The 18,559-nt window shown below is 46.5% G+C and overlaps 1 protein-coding gene and 1 long non-coding RNA gene across 4 annotated transcripts in view; both read right to left on the bottom strand.

The window, feature by feature from the left end:
- The window catches only part of TANK (TRAF family member associated NFKB activator), a 35,616-nt gene extending 17,990 nt beyond the window's left edge, over positions 1-17,626 (bottom strand). The window contains exons 1-5 of one of the 3 annotated variants that reach the window (XM_028746934.2): positions 17,216-17,626; positions 14,278-14,380; positions 7,074-7,235; positions 3,117-3,225; positions 2,267-2,367 (exon numbers count right to left, since the gene is read on the bottom strand). In XM_028746934.2, the coding sequence (XP_028602767.2) occupies positions 2,267-2,367; positions 3,117-3,225; positions 7,074-7,172 (309 nt within the window). In that variant the 5' untranslated portion in view covers positions 7,173-7,235; positions 14,278-14,380; positions 17,216-17,626. The remainder of the gene's footprint in view (positions 1-2,266; positions 2,368-3,116; positions 3,226-7,073; positions 7,236-14,277; positions 14,381-17,215) is intronic. The other 2 variants (XM_028746914.2, XM_028746923.2) reach the window with 2 other exon arrangements.
- LOC144329282 (uncharacterized) overlaps positions 1-18,559 on the bottom strand; it is a 253,104-nt gene that overhangs the window by 17,990 nt on the left and 216,555 nt on the right. The window lies entirely within an intron of this gene.

Below are 18,559 nucleotides of genomic sequence, written 5' to 3'. Positions count from 1 at the left end.
CATAGATATTCATATTTATACCTGTACAGATGTTACACCATGTGTGTGACCTGGGGATGAACACGTGACCCTTCCAACATATTTATAGTATCGCTGATTTGTAACTGTGTGAAAGACTGAAGAACTGTCTCAAAGATAAGCAAACAAAAACAGAATCAGAAGTGAAAGGAAGATTTTGGCACCGGAGTGTTCAAACATTATGCCTTGCAACCCAATCTTAGCACAACAGGTCTTAATTAAAAAAAAACCAAACACGTTGGAAAGAAGAACTTGACTTCCTGATCTGGTGTCATAAGAAAATTGTGTGTGTAGGGGGAAAGGGTGGGGGGGGAGATGAACTAGCTATAGTAAGTCAAGTCAATAAAATTTAGCAGGTAGCACTGAAAAGCAAAAAATGAGTACCCAGTGAGAACGAAAAAAGACAAAATGCTGGCTACAGGACACACTGCCACAGAGAGTGAGTGTGAGGAACTGTAAATATCACTGGTACCTTGGTTTATGAACAGTCCTGTTTACAAACTCTGCAAAACTGGATTCTGTTTACAAACTCTGCAAAACCGGAAGTAGTGTTTCAGTTTGCAAACTTTACCTCGGTCTACGAATGGAAGCCAAACGGCGGAAGGGCACTAGTGGCGGGAGGCCTCATTAGGGAAAGCGCGCCTCGGTTTAAGAACGGATTTGGTTTAAGAATGGACTTCAGGAACAGATTTAGTTCATAAACCGAGGTACCACTGTATATGCATTCATGAATAGACTTTGCATTTTCACAGAGCATTCTATGCACATCCAAAACCACTTGACAGCTTGCCATTTGAAATAGTGCAACTATGTAGGCAACTATTAAAGAACTATGTTGCTCCCCGCTGTTACTCATGTAACTACTTTGTTCTCAACTCATATTGCTGGCTATTCAAAGGTTTTTAGGAGGGCAAATAGATAACTAGAGTGAGTCAAATGACGAGTGTCTTCAGCAAAACAAGGGTAAGAAAAATACACTTCTAAAACGACACGCTATCCATATCTGTATGAGTGCTGTGCTGAGCGTCTCTCCTGATTTTTCACTCTTCATCAATTAATAAGAAGAAAAGTTGCATTTGAAAATGATCAAAGGAGATAAAAATGTTGGTGAAAATTTCATGGGTGGGGGGCTTACCTTATCTTTGGGGTTACAGAGGGGCGTTTGTGAGTATCTTCTCTTTCATTCTACATCATCTCACTAACGGCCTGCATTCTGAAGTCTCCCCAGCTTCCCACGTGTCAATTAAAGTCCAATAAATGCTCCCGTGGGACTTTGTCAAATGTGGAAGTGCAGGCAGCCAGGGAGACTGCAGCACACTGGAGAAATGTTTATGGGAAAGAACAATGCACGCACACCACCCCTTGGCCAGCTCAAAATGACAAGCTCAGCTGAAAACCGTGCACCACCTCAAATTCCAAAGAAATTTTCAAGTGCCCAGAGAAGGCAGAGAGAACTGGAAGCCTCTTCTGCAGAAGAAAACCTCGTTCCAGCTCCCTCCGTTGCCAATTCTGCATTATCTGTAGCAACAAGATTTCTCATCTGCTAAACAAGCTGGAGACTTCAATGCCATTCAGACACGTAAAAAGAACACTGGAAAGAGTCACAGAACCAGATCATCAACTCTTCCAAGTTGGCATAACTTGGGAAACTTCACCGTAAGCGCAGAAATTTACCAGGCTTAATTGATGATAAAGGAAGAAGAAGAGTTTTAGATTTGATATCCCGCTTTATCACTATCCTAAGGAGTCTCAAAGCGGCTAACAATCTCCTTTCCCTTCCTCCCCCGCAACAAACACTCTGTGAGGTGAGTGGAGCTGAGAGACTTCAGAGAAGTGTAACCAGCCCAAGGTCACCCAGCAGCTGCATGTGGAGGAGCAGGGAATCGAACCTGGTTCACCAGATTACGAGTCCACTGCTCTTAACCACTACACCACGCTGGCTCTCGAACAATAACAGGCACAAATATGGATGTCAGAATAAGTCCTCCATGACTTATTGGAGATTGGAGACTTATTGGACATGACTGCAAGGAGATTGGAAGTTTTCACTTCCTTTTTAATTAACCATAGTTTGTGTGCCATCCGTACCCTAAGCTGTGCGATCTGTCGAAGAAAGCTCATGGTTTGAAGTTGGCTTGTTTCTAACAAACCATAATTATGATTCATCACAGTTTGTCTAGTTCAAATGTGATGCTTATCATGCCATTATTATTATTATTTTAGAATTATCTTGTGAAAAGCATCCTACCTTTAAAAGCTTCTCTCTTTGCATTGCCAACTGCAGCTTTTCATACAGCTGATCAGCGTTCAAGTTCAGTAACGTACCATTTCTTCTGGTTTCGCTGTCTTCTGGTAGGTGGTCATGCACATATGAAAAAACCCCAAACATAATGGATTAATACATGGCGTTTCACACATAGCATACAATAGGGAATCAAATAATGCAACTTCCACAAAATCGGGTTGGGATTGTTTTCGGTACACGCAGATAATCTCTATATAGGAAAATAAGTGCACACAAACATTTGAAGTACAGTGCAGTTTCCTTCTTAGATAGACAAGGCAGCAATTTTGAGACTTGAGCACGCTTAACACAGTATAGCACTGCAATCTTCTTAAAATGATGCCGTCTAGGAACTGAAGAATACCAGGTGATATAAGTATTTATTTTCAACCTGCTCCTCTTAAAACTATTCAAACCCTTCACCCCCCATTCCTTTTTTCCTATGGAATACTTTTTCTTTCTTATTTCTCTCCCTCTTCATTATTTAGCTTTTTACACTCCCATTTTCTCTTTTCATACAACTGCCCACTCCTCCTCTCTTCCTCATAGCTTCCTTCTCCAGAAGCAGGGCTTTGCCAGGACATCCCAAGGTGACCTAGACATTGTTCCCCTTGACCCTTCACTACTGAGTAATCACAATCAGCAACCATTCATTGGCCCCTTAGTCCAGATGCATGATAAAAAAAAGCAGTTTGTGTTAGGGAAACCCAGTGGATTGTGGTGGTGTAGATAGATAGATGATAGATAGATAGATAGATAGATAGATAGATAGATAGATGATAGATGGATAGATATAGATTTGAAAATTACCTACCTTTGCTGCAGCTCAAAGAAGCCAACTGTGAGTTTAGTTTTGTGACAGTGTTTGTAAGAAATACAATTTGGTTTTGTTGTTCACATATCTGCTTTTCATAGCTGTCTGTCTGTAAAGATAATTTAATTCGAAGTAGTCATTTTGTGACGACAACAGGCTAACACAGGGAAGTACAACACCTGGCTTTGTCACAGCAGCTATGCCTATAAAAAAAGTTATCACTTGTGCTATTGCTCTGGTTCTCCCTCTGTAGAAATTCCTATTTCCCTCCCTCTGCCTCTTTATTTATTTACTGTATTTTCATCCCGCCCTTTCTTCAAGGACAGGCATACAGGATTTCATTCCACCAACATGTTCTCCTCACCACAACCCAGCGACGTAGGCCAACAGATATAGACTGGCCCAGGTTCACCCAGAGAGGCTCGTGGGCTGAATGCAGGCCTGTCTTCACAATCATCCGGCTCTCGTTTAGAAGTTAAGCCCTGTGCCATCACAGGGGTGTATTGTGATGCCAAGTTATTGCCAAGTAAAAAGTCTGCCCTCTTGCATGCTTGGGACATAGGAAGTTTGTCTTACACTGAATTAGACCATTGGTCCGTATAGCTCAGTATTTAACTACACTGATTGGTAGTGGCTCTCCAGGATTCCTGACTGAGTTATCTCCCAGCTCTACTTTGAATTAAATGCCCCAGCCCCAGCCCTTCTCCGAAAAGCTGGATAATGGAAACCCCATGATTTATTTAGCCACTTTCATTCTTCAGAGGGGGAGAAAAATACCCTTTCAAACCCCCAATACACGCAAGAGTCTCCCTACAGCCTGATTCAAAATAAAGCACCAAACAGCTGCTGCTTCACCAACCCATTAAAAAGCCAAAGAGGTCAGCATTTTCCAGCAGCCAAGGAGACCTCAGGAAACAGAAGAAGAAGAAAAAGTCACCAAGACCCAAATTGAAAATGTACAACAGCAATGTCTTGTCAACACTTCTGTACAGAGCACAGGCATGACAGCTAAAACAGACAGAAGAGAAGATGCTTTTGACAGCCAGCGTGCACAAATAATTCTTTTAGAGTCAGATGGCAGCAACAAGTTACCGACTAGAAGATATACTTGACAACCAAACATCCCTCTACACCGAGCGCCATCTGGCTGAGATGACTCCGGCTTCTATGCATGACACAGTTCCAATCGTCAAAGAGTAGCAAAACAAGCAGCCAATCAGCTACTTGCGGAATCAGCTATTGGCCACAAGCTGGAGGGTATGCCAACACAGAATCGAGAACATGGAGTAAAGGTGTGTGTGTGTGTGTGTGTGTGTGTGTGTGTGTGTTGGGGGAGAGAATAAGAATCAGAGCAAAGTCAACTTGTGTGGGTCATCTGAATTCCAAGTTTTCTATGGTTTGTTCCATAGTGTTTATGGTTCTGTTGTGGTGTAGTGGTTAAGAGCGGTAGTCTCATAATTTGGGGAACCGGGTTCGCGTCTCTGCTCCTCCACATGCAGCTGCTGGGTGACCTTGGGCCAGTCACACTTCTTTGAAGTCTCTCAGCCCCACTCACCTCACAGAGTGTTTGTTGTGGGGGAGGAAGGGAAAGGAGAATGTTAGCTGCTTTGAGACTCCTGAAGGGGAGTGAAAGGCGGGATATCAAATCCAAATCCAAATCCAATTTCGGAGGCCAATTCCCAAAGAAGCAGGCTCCCTGCCTTGAGAATAAACCTGGTAAGACTGTGTTGAGTAAGCAGGTCAACAAACAGGTTTTTTTATGTTGGGGCTGTGAATCATTATAGAATAACCAGAACATTAAAAAAAAAGGTGGCCAAATAGATTTAAGGTTATTCACTTGTATTGGTGAAAAAAGTGGGATACTGAGGCAAACTTTTATCCCTTTTATCTCCATGAGGAGAAGAGATCAATTTTAAGGGTGTGTTTTTTTAAATAAAAAGGAATGCAACCCTATCCCATTTTTTGAAAAATGAAAACTGAAAATTTAGGGGGGAGTGTGAACTATCCTGGCAGGGGACAGCTACCCACGGGCCTCACTCCAAAACTCCGACACTGTGAGTAAGCAGAGTTTGTACAAAACCCAACAGGGAAGCTTGCGTAAATTGGGAGGAAAGTGTCAGCACTCTTCTCCATTTAAGCCATCAAGTGATGAAGATCGCAAATGTGCTTTAACTACTGCAAGCACTTAGCCTTCAAGGCAAAGGAGACCTGGGTTCAAGTCCATGCTGGGTGACCTTGGGCCAGTCACTACCTCGCAGGGTTGTTTTAAGGGTCAAACAGGGAGAGACACACACTATCCTCCTGCCTGTCCTTAGGCCATTCACCAGCCTAGTGATGGGAAGGAGGGTGTAAATGAAAGCTGTTAAATGTGCTATGAATGTTAACTTTGAAAGTTGCAAAGCAAAACGACGACAGCCACATTTCAAGGGGAAGTCTGTGGGCACCCTCCATATGTTCTCGGCTCCCACCAGTCCTGGTCAGCATGGCCAATGGTTAGGGAGATGAGAATTCGAGTTCAGCAACATCTGGAGGGCCACAGGTCCCCAACCTTGTTTTAAGGGAACAAATATGTGTAGAGGACGGAGTGAAGATCTGATTTCCCTTAGTACAAGGGTGGGGAACCTCAGGTCCGGAGACCAAATGCAGCCTCTCAATTGGCTCTCAGAACTCTCCCCGGGGCCACAGCCCTCTCTGACCCTGTTTCACCCCCCGCCCAAGTGACTTTGTCTGGCTGGAATGTGTCTTGGGATGATGCCTCTCGGCTGCCGGGAGAGGATGGAGAGGCCGTACATAGAAGCTAACCTATTGGACGAAGGTAGATTGTTGCATTTGCTGCTCCGCCCACTTTAGCCTCTTGCCCCACCCACCACTGGCACACATTGAGGGGAAGGTTGCCCAGAAGGGAATGCGCCCCCCCATCCCTGCCTTAGCAGGCTCAGCCAATCGGAGCTCAGCCAATCCCAGAAGCGGCAAGAGTTGCCATCTCCTCAGCCATGACACTCTCTGCTTCTGGTGCAGCAAGCAGTCACACAGTCCACTGCTGTAGCTCTCAGCCATTTCAAGTCCTTAGGTTTTTCAATCTAAGTGCCAGGCCGACTCATCTCTGAGGATTCCTGGAAGGGACGCAGAGCATTAGTGCCGTGTGTCTTGAAAATGCTTGCTGGGGTTGTTACAAACGGTTCGCCAGCACATTCCTCCTCTTGTCGTCTTAATTATTCAGACAGGGTCTAAAAGTGCAGTCAGTTCCAAGCACCCAGAAGCCACAAATGGCTTCCTAGCCCAAAGTGCCTTACATGAAGGCAGTCTGGGGGAAAAATAAAGCTGGCTCTTTTTAACAATAAATGCTGGTGCTTTTTAAAAGCTTTTAAAATTCTGAATTTTATCAGAAAACGCTGTTTCCCAACAGCACAATTCAGCCAGAGTAAATCTTATTACTGGAGAAATTAAGCCCATGCTTAGCTGCCCCCCATGGAAACAAATGGGGTTAATTCACAACCCTTGGCATGGCATCCAAGCAATTTTTCTCTTTTGAAATAACGCACCAGCTATATTTAACACGAAAGTGGGGAAGTTCCAAACGACTGCTTCTTTTCGCACTTCCTCTTGCAAAAAGGAGGGACCCTACTTTGCTTTGCTTCCGGCCTGCTTTGGGGAGGGCAACCAGAGAAGCAGTATCTATAATATGCATTTCAAGGCCTCTCCACAGTTAAAAGCTGGTAACAACCTGCACCCCAGATAGCTGCAAAAACCTCCGTTTTATGGACAAGGGTAAACAAGCCGCATGGCACAATTTCACACCTGCAAGGAGCAGATCACCCCAGATAATTAACAGAATTTCCCTGGCGTTATCCAACTGTGTTGACCATTCCTCTTTGTGTGTGAAATCGGGACTTTTCTTTGGGAGCCATCAGAAACGTAATCTTAGCCTGTAGCGCCAGACATAAAACAGCCACGTACCTTTTGCTTCAGCTCTTTCACAGCGGAGTCTCTATCCATGCATGCCTGTCTGAAGGCTTCGTACGCCTTATTGAGCTGCTCTGCAATATTCTTATCCATGCTTCCTTCCAGCAGTGTCTCATCACTGAAGAAGTTACAAATGCAGCAGACCCGGCTGCGTTACTGAAAAAGGAAAGGAAAGCATTGGTTGCCTACGCAGCAGTTTGGCCCAGGGCAAGGAGGACTTTCCCTCAAACTACCCCAACCCAACACTCAGCTGTGACCCAATGTACACCCGAAACGCAGCATTAAGTCCTCCAGTGTCCACGATACTTTCTCCACAAATATAGAGAGACGCCAACACAACAGTCATCGGTAAAAGCTACTACTAGGCTGCACCAGTTATTGACCAAAACTTTGCAGTTTTGCCGTAGCCACAGACTATTGCTAGCTGCGAAACCAAATCCAATTATCTTCCCTCAGATCTAATACCAAACAAACAAGAACAGCTTCCAGAACATAATTAATTAAATGTGACAAATTTCTAATTTAAACAGAGTCAACTTTGGCACTAGCAGGCTTCTGCTCCCCCCCCCCCACTTTTCTATTTATCATCTAAGGCAAACCATTATGATTATTTAAGGAACCTTTACCAATTTCTACAAGCTACAGAAGCTCGGATCCTTCGGAGGCAGACACATTCCCTTCTGCTGAGACTGCATTTTTTCCCCCAATTAAAAACAGGTTACTAAAAATAAGGATTTCTGCTAGTCGAAGAGATTTAGGCTGCACGTTTACCTGGAAGTAAGCCCTACTGAGTTCAGTGAGACTTATTTCTGAGTAGGCCTCAGTAGTGGCTGGTGTGAGAGGGCAGAGTCGCCTTTCCAACACTGGCATCTCTGTGGAGGGGCAGAGTTGGCAGTGAGGTCAGGGGCTGTGTGGGCACACTTGCAAAGTCAGTCTGGGGCACCTACCCACCCCAGTCTCACCAATGCCCCTCCCCAGCCTGGTCCTGATAAGCTGCAATGATTCCAGTGCTAGGTGGGCAAGCTGCTAGTGGGAGACATGCTTGGAACTGGATGTCTGCTCCGCCATCTTGCCATCTTTTAACTACCTTTTCTTTTCTTAAAATAAATAAATAAATCCCCAGCTGCACTATACACTGGTACCTCAGGTTACATATGCTTCAGGTTACATGTGCTTCAGGTTACAGACTCCGCTAACCCACAAATAGTGCTTCAGGTGAAGAACTTTGCTTCAGGATGAGAACAGAAATCATGTTCCAGCGGCACGGCGGCAGCATGAGGCCCCATTAGCTAAAGTGGTGCTTCAGGTTAAGAACAGTTTCAGGTTAAGAACGGACCTCCGGAACGAATTAAGTACTTAACCCAAGGTACCACTGTACATTTAAAGCAGTGCTATACCACTTTAAACAGTCATGGCTTTCCCCCAAAGAATCCTGGGAAATGAATTTTGTCCAGGCAACTGAGAGTTGTTAGGAGACCCCTATTCCTTTCACAGAGCTACAATATCCAGAGGGGTTTAACAATCTCCCTAGGGAATTCTGAAAACCTAACAAACTACCATTCCCAGGATTCTTTGGGGGAAGCCATGACTGCTAAAAGCGGTATGACGCTGCTTAAAATGTACTGTGCAGATGGAGCCAAAGAAAGACAAGTTCAGAATGATGTCAAGGCTACACTATTAACTGGGAGTATATTCCGCTGAACTCTGTGTGACTTATTTTTGAGTAGGCATCTATAGGATTGCCCTGTAAATGCTCTGTGTAGCAAGCAGATTATTTCACATGCAATTAACCTATTAGTACTTTAAAAGGTTTAGAAATGGCTAGCAATCAGGGTTCCTGGGCCATATAAGACCTGCCTCCAGGCAACAAATTATTTATTAAAAAAATAACCAAACCCAGAAACACCCTCTTCCATTTAAATCAAAATAATTTTTCTTGTGTACAAGATGGCAAATGGCTACTCAAATCTTGTGGACCTGTAAATCTTGCAGACTTCCTTGCATGGCTGGAGTTGATATGTGTATCTCATAACTAAAAGCCTAGCTTAGGAATCTGGCCAGGGATAGCACCTCCCTTAAGCTGTTCTTGGCGAAGTGAGCTTCTGTTGCTGAAGGGAGACAGAGGACAAGTCAGTTTCGCTCTTCCTGAGGAGCACGTGCCAGTTAAATGCAAGGAACCAGCCAAACAAACAAACACCCACACAGGCAAAGTGATATTTCCTCAACTCTAAAGCTGCCTGCCCTAGAAGGTGAAGATGGAGGTTAGGTTGGATTGGATATTATCTCTGTAAATTATGTTGGGTCTCCACTTGTGTGAAGCTATACATATATTAAACAAAACATCTACAGTGGTACCTCGGGTTAAGTACTTAATTCGTTCTGGAGGTCCATTTTTAACCTGAAACTGTTCTTAACCTGAAGCACCACTTTAGCTAATGGGGCCTCCTGCTGCCGTTGCGCCGCCGGAGAACGATTTCTGTTCTCATCCTGAAGCAAAGTTCTTAACCTGAAGCACTATTTCTGGGTTAGCGGAGTCTGTAACCTGAAGCGTATGTAACCTGAAGCGCATGTAACCTGACGCACCACTGTACAGTAAAAAAAAAAAAATCCATTATAATGAAACAGGTATACAGTGGTGCCTCGCAAGACAAAATTAATTCGTTCCGCAAGTTTTGTCGTCTTGCGATTTTTCCGTCTTGCGAAGCAAGGTTTCCCATAGGAATGCATTGAAAATCAATTAATGCGTTCCTATGGAAACCGACTTCAGACCAGGTCCGGGGACAGTCTGTCCCCCAACCTCTTCTGAAGGCTGGGGGGGGGGACCAAGGGCTTTTCTTCCCACCCCCAGCATTTTAAAAAACCCCGGGACAGCGGGGGACTTCTCAGCTGTCCGGGGCGATCTTAAAATGCTGGCGGGCGGGAGCGAAGCCTCCGCTGTCGCCCGCCAGCATTTTAAAAAGCCCCGGGACAGCGGGGGACTTCTCCGCTGTCCGGGGCGATCTTAAAATGCTGGCGGGCGGGAGCGAAGCCTCCGCTGCCGCCCACCAGCATTTTAAAAAGCCCCGGGACAGCGGGGGACTTCTCCGCTGTCCGGGGCGATCTTAAAATGCTGGCAGGCGGGAGCGAAGCCTCCGCTGCCGCCCGCCAGCATTTTAAAAAGCCCCGGGACAGCGGGGGACTTCTCCGCTGTATCGGGGCGATTTAAAAGCCCCCGGGAAGGCAGGCAGGGGGGACAAAGACTTTTGCCCCCCGCCGGCCTTCAGAAGAGGTCCAGGACCTCTTCTGAAGGCGGGCGGGGGGCGAAAGTCTATGCTCCCCCCCGCCTGCCTTCAAAAGCCGTCCGGGACAGCGGAGAAACACGCTGCGTTTCTCCGCTCTCCCGGGAAGGCAGGCAGGGGGGAGCAAAGACTTTCGCCCCCCGCCCGCCTTCAGAAGAGGTCCAGGACCTCTTCTGAAGGCGGGCGGGGGGCGAAAGTCTATGCTCCCCCCCCGCCTGCCTTCAAAAGCCCTCCGGGACAGCAGAGAAAGGCGCTGCGTTTCTCCGCTCTCCCGGGAAGGCAGGCAGGGGGGAGCAAAGACCCTTTCGTCTAGCGGGTTTTCCGTCTTGTGAGGCGTTCGTCTTGCGGGGCACCACTGTACTGTAACTGCCTACCCGACATGATAAAATAAACCACATGCCCACACGTACATCTGAACAACAAAAGTAAAACATCCGAAAGTCAGGCCATTTTTACTGTCCAAATGCCTGGCAAAATAAAAACACATTTGCCTGGCACCAGACAGAAACGAAGTCTGTGCCAGGCAAGACTTCCTGGTGAGGCCGTTCCACAGTCTGGCATGGGGGCAAAGGCTGTGGTTAGCAAACATTATTATAGCATCCTACCTTTCCTACCAAGGAACTCGGGGCAACTCAGCCACATTAGTAAAGCAAGAGGGGGAATGAGATAGAACCCGATGTTGGCAAGAATGTTAACCACTCCCTCCTCTGCCATGTGTTTGTGGATTTAGCATGAAGGGAGATGATGGTCAGAAGCTCTTCTTCCTATCAATGCCAAATATGCAGCCTTGGCATGATCCTAGGATCCAGTTGCTGGTGGGATTGTCCAAACACCTCCCCAGTGACTTGTCAAAAGTCAACTAGCAATTTGCAAGGAGACCTGCTGAATTACTTCACCCCAATTGTAGCACACTACTCTGGGTACCACACCCAGGGCAGACCATATTAATCTTACAGCACCACTACCTCTGGATTGAGGAAGGCATGCTTCATTTTATCTTGCTACCGTTCTCTCCTGATGCTCTAGCAGCCAGTTTCCACACTCTGGTCAGATTTCACAGCTTAGAATCACAGAACTGTAGAGATAGAAGGGACCCCAAGGGTCATCTAGTTCAACCCCCTGCAATGCAGGAACTTGACCAGGGAATGTTTGAGGGCAGAGAAGACTCCCTGATGTTGGGAAAGATGGAGGGCACAAGGAGAAGGGGACAACAGAGGACGAGATGGTTGGACAGTGTTCTCGAAGCTACCAGCATGAGTTTGACCAAACTGCGGGAGGCAGTGGAAGACAGGAGTGCCTGGCGTGCTCTGGTCCATGGGGTCACAAAGAGTCGGACATGACTAAATGACTAAACAACAACAACATTTGTTTCACATATGTGGCCATTGTTGTCATGGTGCTTTTTTCCTGCAAATGCTGAGCATTCGAGTAAGGCAGAATCTGAATGTGTCAGAGTTTTGCAAATGCCTCAAAATATTATTGGCATTCTGGTGTGGCAGAAAGAACGCATATCTGCTTAGGCCACTGAGTCAATGTCTGTTGCATTTAACACAGGGGTGGGAGCTCTTCCTCTCCTAACACAAATGCAGAGCAAGGCATGGCATACAGGTTACTCAGGTAAGGAAGGTTACAAAACCACCTAGGCTTGAGACAAAATTACAGTGGTACCTCGGGTTAAGAACTTAATTCATTCTGGAGGTACGTTCTTAACCTGAAACTGTTCTTTACCTGAGGTACCACTTTAGCTAATGGGGCCTCCCACTGCCGGAGCACGATTTCTGTTCTCAACCTGAAGCAAAGTTCTTAACTCGAGGTACTATTTCTGGGTTAGCAGAGTCTGTAACCTGAAGCGTCTGTAACCTGAGGTACCACTGTAATGCTCTGCCTCCATCACTGAACACCAAGAGTTTTGACGTTAATGCATGCCCTGAAAGCATGCTCTTCCAGCGAAAGATTTAAAAATTTCAGAAGAAAGAGAAAACACCGTTCTTTACTCATCACTCAAGTCACTACATATTGTTTCTCCCTGAAAGCTTCTGCACACAAAACAGTGGCGACGTCCCAAGACGTTTTGATGTCTGGAGTTCAAAAATACAAACAGGGCCCCCTTGGTGGTGAGAACATCAGCATATCAGGTAGGACCAGCCTTGCTCATTCTTTCGGTATTATTAGAAAGTTAAATTTTAGGAAATCCTTTGGGGGGGGGGAGAATCCTCAGTCCAGGAGCAGCAACAGAGGATATGGTTTTAAAAACTACAGGTGGGCTTAGAACTTTAGCCCTATCTCAGGTGTTCTAAGAAAGTTTTGACTAAGCACATGGGCAGGGGGCGCTGTGAGGACAACCCGGATAACTCATCCTCATATACTCTAACTATATTTTCTGCATGTTTTGGAACCATGATTTTCCACAGTTCTTAAGTGCACAGGGACCCTAGGGAGGAAGGTGATGAAAACAAAGACAGAAGTGGGCGGAGCTAGAGTTCTCATCCCTACACTCCCCACCCACTTCGCACATTTAGTCGACACATTAAAATGCCCAACTGGAGCTTTCCTTTACAGTGGTACCTCAGGTTACATACGCTTCAGGTTACATACGCTTCAGGTTACAGACTCCGCTAACCCAGAAATGGTACCTCAGGTTAAGAACTTTGCTTCAGGATAAGAACAGAAATCGTGCTTTGGCAGCGCGGTGGCAGCAGGAGGCACCATTAGCTAAAGTGGTGCTTCAGGTTAAGAACAGTTTCAGGTTAAGAACGGACCTCCGGAATGAATTAAGTACTTAACCCAAGGTACCACTGTATTTACAATTTGTCTGTTAAAGACATGCGTACTCTACTGCATCAGCTTAGCTCTCCTGGTCTTTTATGATCAAACAAAAGTCTTGTTAAAAAACCAGCAAAACAAACAATACAAGGAAAAACAGTAACAGCAGCAGCCTAGTTAAAGCAACTGCACGACATGACAAAAACATTACAGGACCTGAAAAAACATAAAGGCCTTTGCCTAGAGTAGGCGCTGGTGACCCTGTGTCCCTCCTACTTCCTTGGAGATAGCATTTATCACCCGTTTCCCCTACCATCCACTACCCACTTGACCTCCGAAGAATCATTTTCACACTGCATGCAAATTACGGGCACAGTAAAAATAATTCTGTACGACTTAAGCTGCATACAGTCAGGAAGTTCTCCTATGCAAGTCCCATAGAAATGAATGGAGATGCAATAGCTCGCTCTTGCCCATTTCACAGGGGGAAAGGGGTAGGAGAAATCCCTGTGACCTGCACCCCCTACAGCATTCATATTTGAAAGCCAGCTCTGGAAGACTATTGCCTGGTTTTAGCCTATCATGTTCCATATGAAAATTCCTTAATTCCCAAACACTGATTTTTCTACTTCTCCTTAATGAACTGCAGTCTTTAATGATAAGTGTGCTGTGTTGTTTGCATACTTACATAATATACTTTGAAGCTTACTTTTTCACCTTTTCTGCAATTACACTGAAGATGCCTACGCACTGTTTAGCAAACTGTTGCAAGTTATGTCTTGCAGATATTTATTTTTTTAAAAAAAACCAAGTGTCATGATTGGCTACAGTGAAGTTTAGAACCTGCTTTTCCAACCTCACTTACAAGGAAAAACAGAGAAACCAGTGGGTGGCCCAAATGCATGCATCTAATGTCTGGATTGAAAAACAATATTTTTTTGTTTACTTATTCCAAGGACAGCATTCAGTGGCAGAGTCAACCTCAGGACGATCCTTAACGTTCTTTTAAAAACATTTTCTAAAACTCTGTTAGGGTTAGAGATGTTTCTGAGATGGACTGTGTTGCAAGAAATTAGATTTCTTGCAACACAAGGAAATAAAAACAAAGCTTTAGGCAGACAAGTCTGCATTTCTTAAAGCATCAAATTGATACAGACCATTTGCAAATGCTCTGGCAGGAATAGCAAAAGTGATATTGAACCATGTCATCTTCTCTCAGTGAAGTTTTTTCATAGTTCCCCTGGAATCAAGCTTTTGGTCCTGCAAGAAAGAAGTGCCACAGGTTCAGATTCTCCATAGGAAGCTGCCTTACATGGAGTCAGGAATGGGGTTTGGATGAGGATGCTGGCCTCTTCCAGAACAGAGGAGTACCACTGGGACAATGGGCCTGTTTCTCTCTCCACTCTGGCTGGAGGCCCCTGTCAGGAGGAAAGCCACTGTCAGCAGGTCTCTCCGCCAATGGCACCAAGTGGGACACCACAGAACAATACCCCCACCCCACCCCCTGAGAGGCACAATCCTCAGGCCACTTAGCTATGCCAACCTGGAGAAAGTTTAGAGAAGTGGAAGAACTGCCTCACCCACCACCACAACCACCTTCTGCCCTGGCCAGCAATGGTGGATCCTGCCACGGCACTCCTCCTCAGTCCCATGTTAGGACTGCTCTGTAAACGTGCACAGGGTTGCAGCCCGAGAGAGCAAACCTGTGCCTGTCTCCTCTATGTCAATCCCACTGTCTTGCTCCCTGGAATGTGCATTTAGGATTGAAATCCTGTCAGCTGAATACAGAAGTTCAAGCTTGATCTTCTATTTACAACTTTCCATCAACATCACTGTAAATGTTTCCATAGCATGTTTTTCCTGTCCTCAGCTGGTGAAAAAACAAACAAAAAACCCCTCCAATATAGAGTAAAGCATGCAGCCCCACTGATTTCAATAGGACTTAACCCCAAACTACTCTGCACAGGCTGCATCCTTAGGGAGACTCCGGACACCAGAGCTTGTGCGAAGAATGTTAAAGAGACCCATGCTGCTGTTTTTGTACCTCACTGTGGAAAATGAGGCCTACTACATCTCACTACAGTCAACCTCACCCCCTTCCCAAAGCAAGACCATGTAGCCATCAGCAATCCAGGTCAGTGGGATACATCAAAAAGTGGCAAAAAAGAGAAAGCAATGATTGAAGCATGCCAACCCACTGAATATAAGGGAAGAAAAGCACTTCTAATCTGATCTTAATTATAGTGACCAGTTAGCCCCAAAACTAAATCAGGGGTAGGCAGAAGGTAGAATTTATCTACTAAATAATCTCTGGGTGATCAACAAGGATTGATGGCCTCCAGTTGTTCACAATAGTAGCAAAAAAAAAAAAAAAAGTTTCCTTCTTTCACACCTTAAACTATGTACAGTGGTACCTCAGGTTAAGAACTTAATTAGTTCTGGAGGTCTGTTCTTAACCTGAAACTGTTCTTAACCTGAAGCACCACTTTAGCTAATGGGGCCTCCTGCTGCTGCCGCACCGCAGCTGCACGATTTCTGTTCTCATCCTGAAGCAAAGTTCTTAACCCGAGGTAATATATCTGGGTTAGCGGAGTCTGTAACCTGAAGCATATGTAACCCGAGGTAAGGTAAAGGTAAAGGGACCCCTGACCATTAGGTCCAGTCGTGGCCGACTCTGGGGTTGCGACGCTCATCTCGCTTTACTGGCCGAGGGAGCCGGCGTACAGCTTCCGGGTCATGTGGCCAGCAGGACTAAGCCGCTTCTGGCGAACCAGAGCAGCGCACGGAAACACCATTTACCTTCCCCCCGGAGCGGTACCTATTTATCTACTTGCACTTTGACGTGCTTTCGAACTGCTAGGTTGGCAGGAGGTAACCCGAGGTACCAGTGTATTTAATATTTTAGGTTATTTACTCCATTTATGTCACACCTTTCCTCCAAGGAACTCAAGGTGGTGTACACACTTCTCCTCCCTATTTCATCCTCACAAACCCCTGTGAGGTAGGGTTAGGTTGAAAGGTAGCAACTGGCCCAAGATCACCTAGAGAGCTTTGTGGGCGAGTCATGATTGGAAACCTAGCCTTCCAGGTCCCAACCGGACAGAGTTGGGCACTACAATGCAGTCAGCAAACCCCACCCCCCCACTTGTCAATCATTACCATGACATCAGGGGAGCCAACTTCAAATGAAAGATACTCAGGACGAATTCAGAATTCTTTGTCTTTCGTCTTGTCAGTGGACCTGTCCACTTTTACAATCTTCCACTCTGGATTCCAGTTCCAGTTGTGAGCGATGACGTGAAGGAGAAAGGGGGGATGGGAGGCACACTTTATGTCATCTGAGCTCACAAGAGATGAACGTGATTTTCTCACAGGGCTTTTGCACAAAACAGCCTCGAAAACAACCAACAGGAAGCTTTCCCTGTCCCTTGCCCTTCTGTTCCTGTGAAGGGCACACACACATTAAAACACCCAATTCCTTTTCTCTTACTTAAGGGGCCAACCCAGAACCCACCCAGTCCTTTCTTGTTCCAGGTGCAGCTGGCTCTCTGGACAGAAACAGCCACCTAAACGCCTGCCTGTCCCTCTGTTTGCATGCGTGTGTTTTCTTCCTCCCTGGGCACTTCCGCCCTTCTAAGGAAATGCATGAGCGACAGACGCACTGAAAGTAGCCCTTCAAACTTCTTCAGGCCGAGTTAGTGAGCAGAAAGACGCCGGGAAGTGGTTTTTTTTTTTTTTTGGAAGTTGTGCGCGCGGAGAAGAAAAATCAACACTAGTTAGGCGGCATTCCCATGCACACTGAGTTTGGAAGCAGATCCCTCCGACTAAATCCAGGCTTACAAAAAGAAAAGGGGAAAGAGAAGTAAACAAGTTTATGATCGCGCCGTTTTGAGAAACACGCGCCAGCTTTTCTGAGATGCGGCTGAGCGCCACACTTTTTTTGTCGCGGAAATGCTCGTTCAGAAGCGCAGAGGGTTAAAGGAGGGCAAGGGACAACTACAAAAAGGAGGTGAAGCGTTTGGCGATAGCTGGTAACAGAGAGGAGAAGGGCGATCGCCCTCGTTTGCTCAGCCTGGGATACAGCGGGCTACTTACAAAGGCAAGGAAACTCACGGATTTCGCAGCCACCTCCGCTCTGCTCGCCTCTCCAAGCGCCCGGGCGCAAAGCGGCGGCCCTGACGCGCAACCCAGGAACCACAATCCACTTCCTGCTGCCTTCCGCGGGCCATGTGACTGGGCGCGTAAAATTGCGCGCGGCGCCTCCGAGATCGCCTTGCCCAAGCGGGGTCAGCGGGGTGAGGTCCCAGAGCCGGTCCCCGCCCGTCTAGGGCCGCCTCCTCTCCCCCCTTTCCACGGGCCAGATCCCCCGCTGCTGCTGCCTTCGCCCAAGAAAAAGAAGAGGGCGACTGCCTGGCTGCTCCTGGCCGCAGTCCGCACACCGCTGGCTGCTTTCCAGTCCTTTCCCTGCGTCTCCTCCCTTCTAGCTAAGTTCGTCGGACTCGATCCAAGCCCGCCTGGAAAGCGTGAAGGCGAAAGCGCCTTGTTTGCCCCCTTGCTCTTGAGTCAGGGGTGGATGCAGCCCAGGCGCTTCGTCCTTGGCTGTTGGCCCTGCTGGCCGGGGCAGATGGGAGTCTGAGTTCATTGACATCTGGATGGTCCAGGTGTCTGGAAGTTCCCCTGCAGTGCTGTGCAGAGGAGAGCCTCCTAGGCTCAGTCCTAACTGATGCACCGTCCAATGGGGAACAGAGAAGACGAAAAGAGAAAGGAGATGTGGGTTGGGGAACCAACATCTGGAGGCCACACATACCCACCCCTGCAATGTGGTGCACAGATGTAATTATGCCCTGGTGGGATTTGAAACGGGGTTACTTGCTTGCTTCCTGCTCAGTTGTTGCTCCCCGCACCATCCTTGCAACTGTTTGACCAGCCAGATCAGTCTTGATTTGCCTCATTGCAACAGAGAGCTCATCAGAGCTCATACGGCCCAGTGACACTACTGCACTAGACTTCAGCAGGTGGGTTGGGACCCATTACTGGGCTACATCGTAATGCAAAATGGGTTGGAACATTAGCATGACCATCATGCAAATAGATGATTTAAAAAAATTAATAAATGGGTTCCCAAATGCATGCACAATCTGCCATAATTGGCATAGTTTCTCTAGTTGTTTGGGAAAAGTTTTAAGACGTTTCCTCCTTAGTGTCTTCACAGTAGCACATGGTGCTTTCTATGCAGTGGTACCTTGGGTTAAGAACTTAATTCATTATGGAGGTCCGTTCTTAACCTGAAACTGTTCTTAACCTGAGGTACCACTTTAGCTAATGGGGCCTCCTGCTGCCACTGCGCCACCACCACACAATTTCTGTTTTCATCCTGAAGTAAAGTTCTTAACCCGAGGTACTATTTCTGGGTTAGCGGCATCTGTAACCTGAAGCGTC

The sequence above is a fragment of the Podarcis muralis genome, chromosome 1 (assembly GCF_964188315.1).
Source record: "Podarcis muralis chromosome 1, rPodMur119.hap1.1, whole genome shotgun sequence".
Lineage (NCBI taxonomy): Eukaryota > Metazoa > Chordata > Lepidosauria > Squamata > Lacertidae > Podarcis > Podarcis muralis.
Note: the sequence above shows the minus strand (reverse complement) of the source record. Positions and strands in the feature narration are given on the sequence as shown.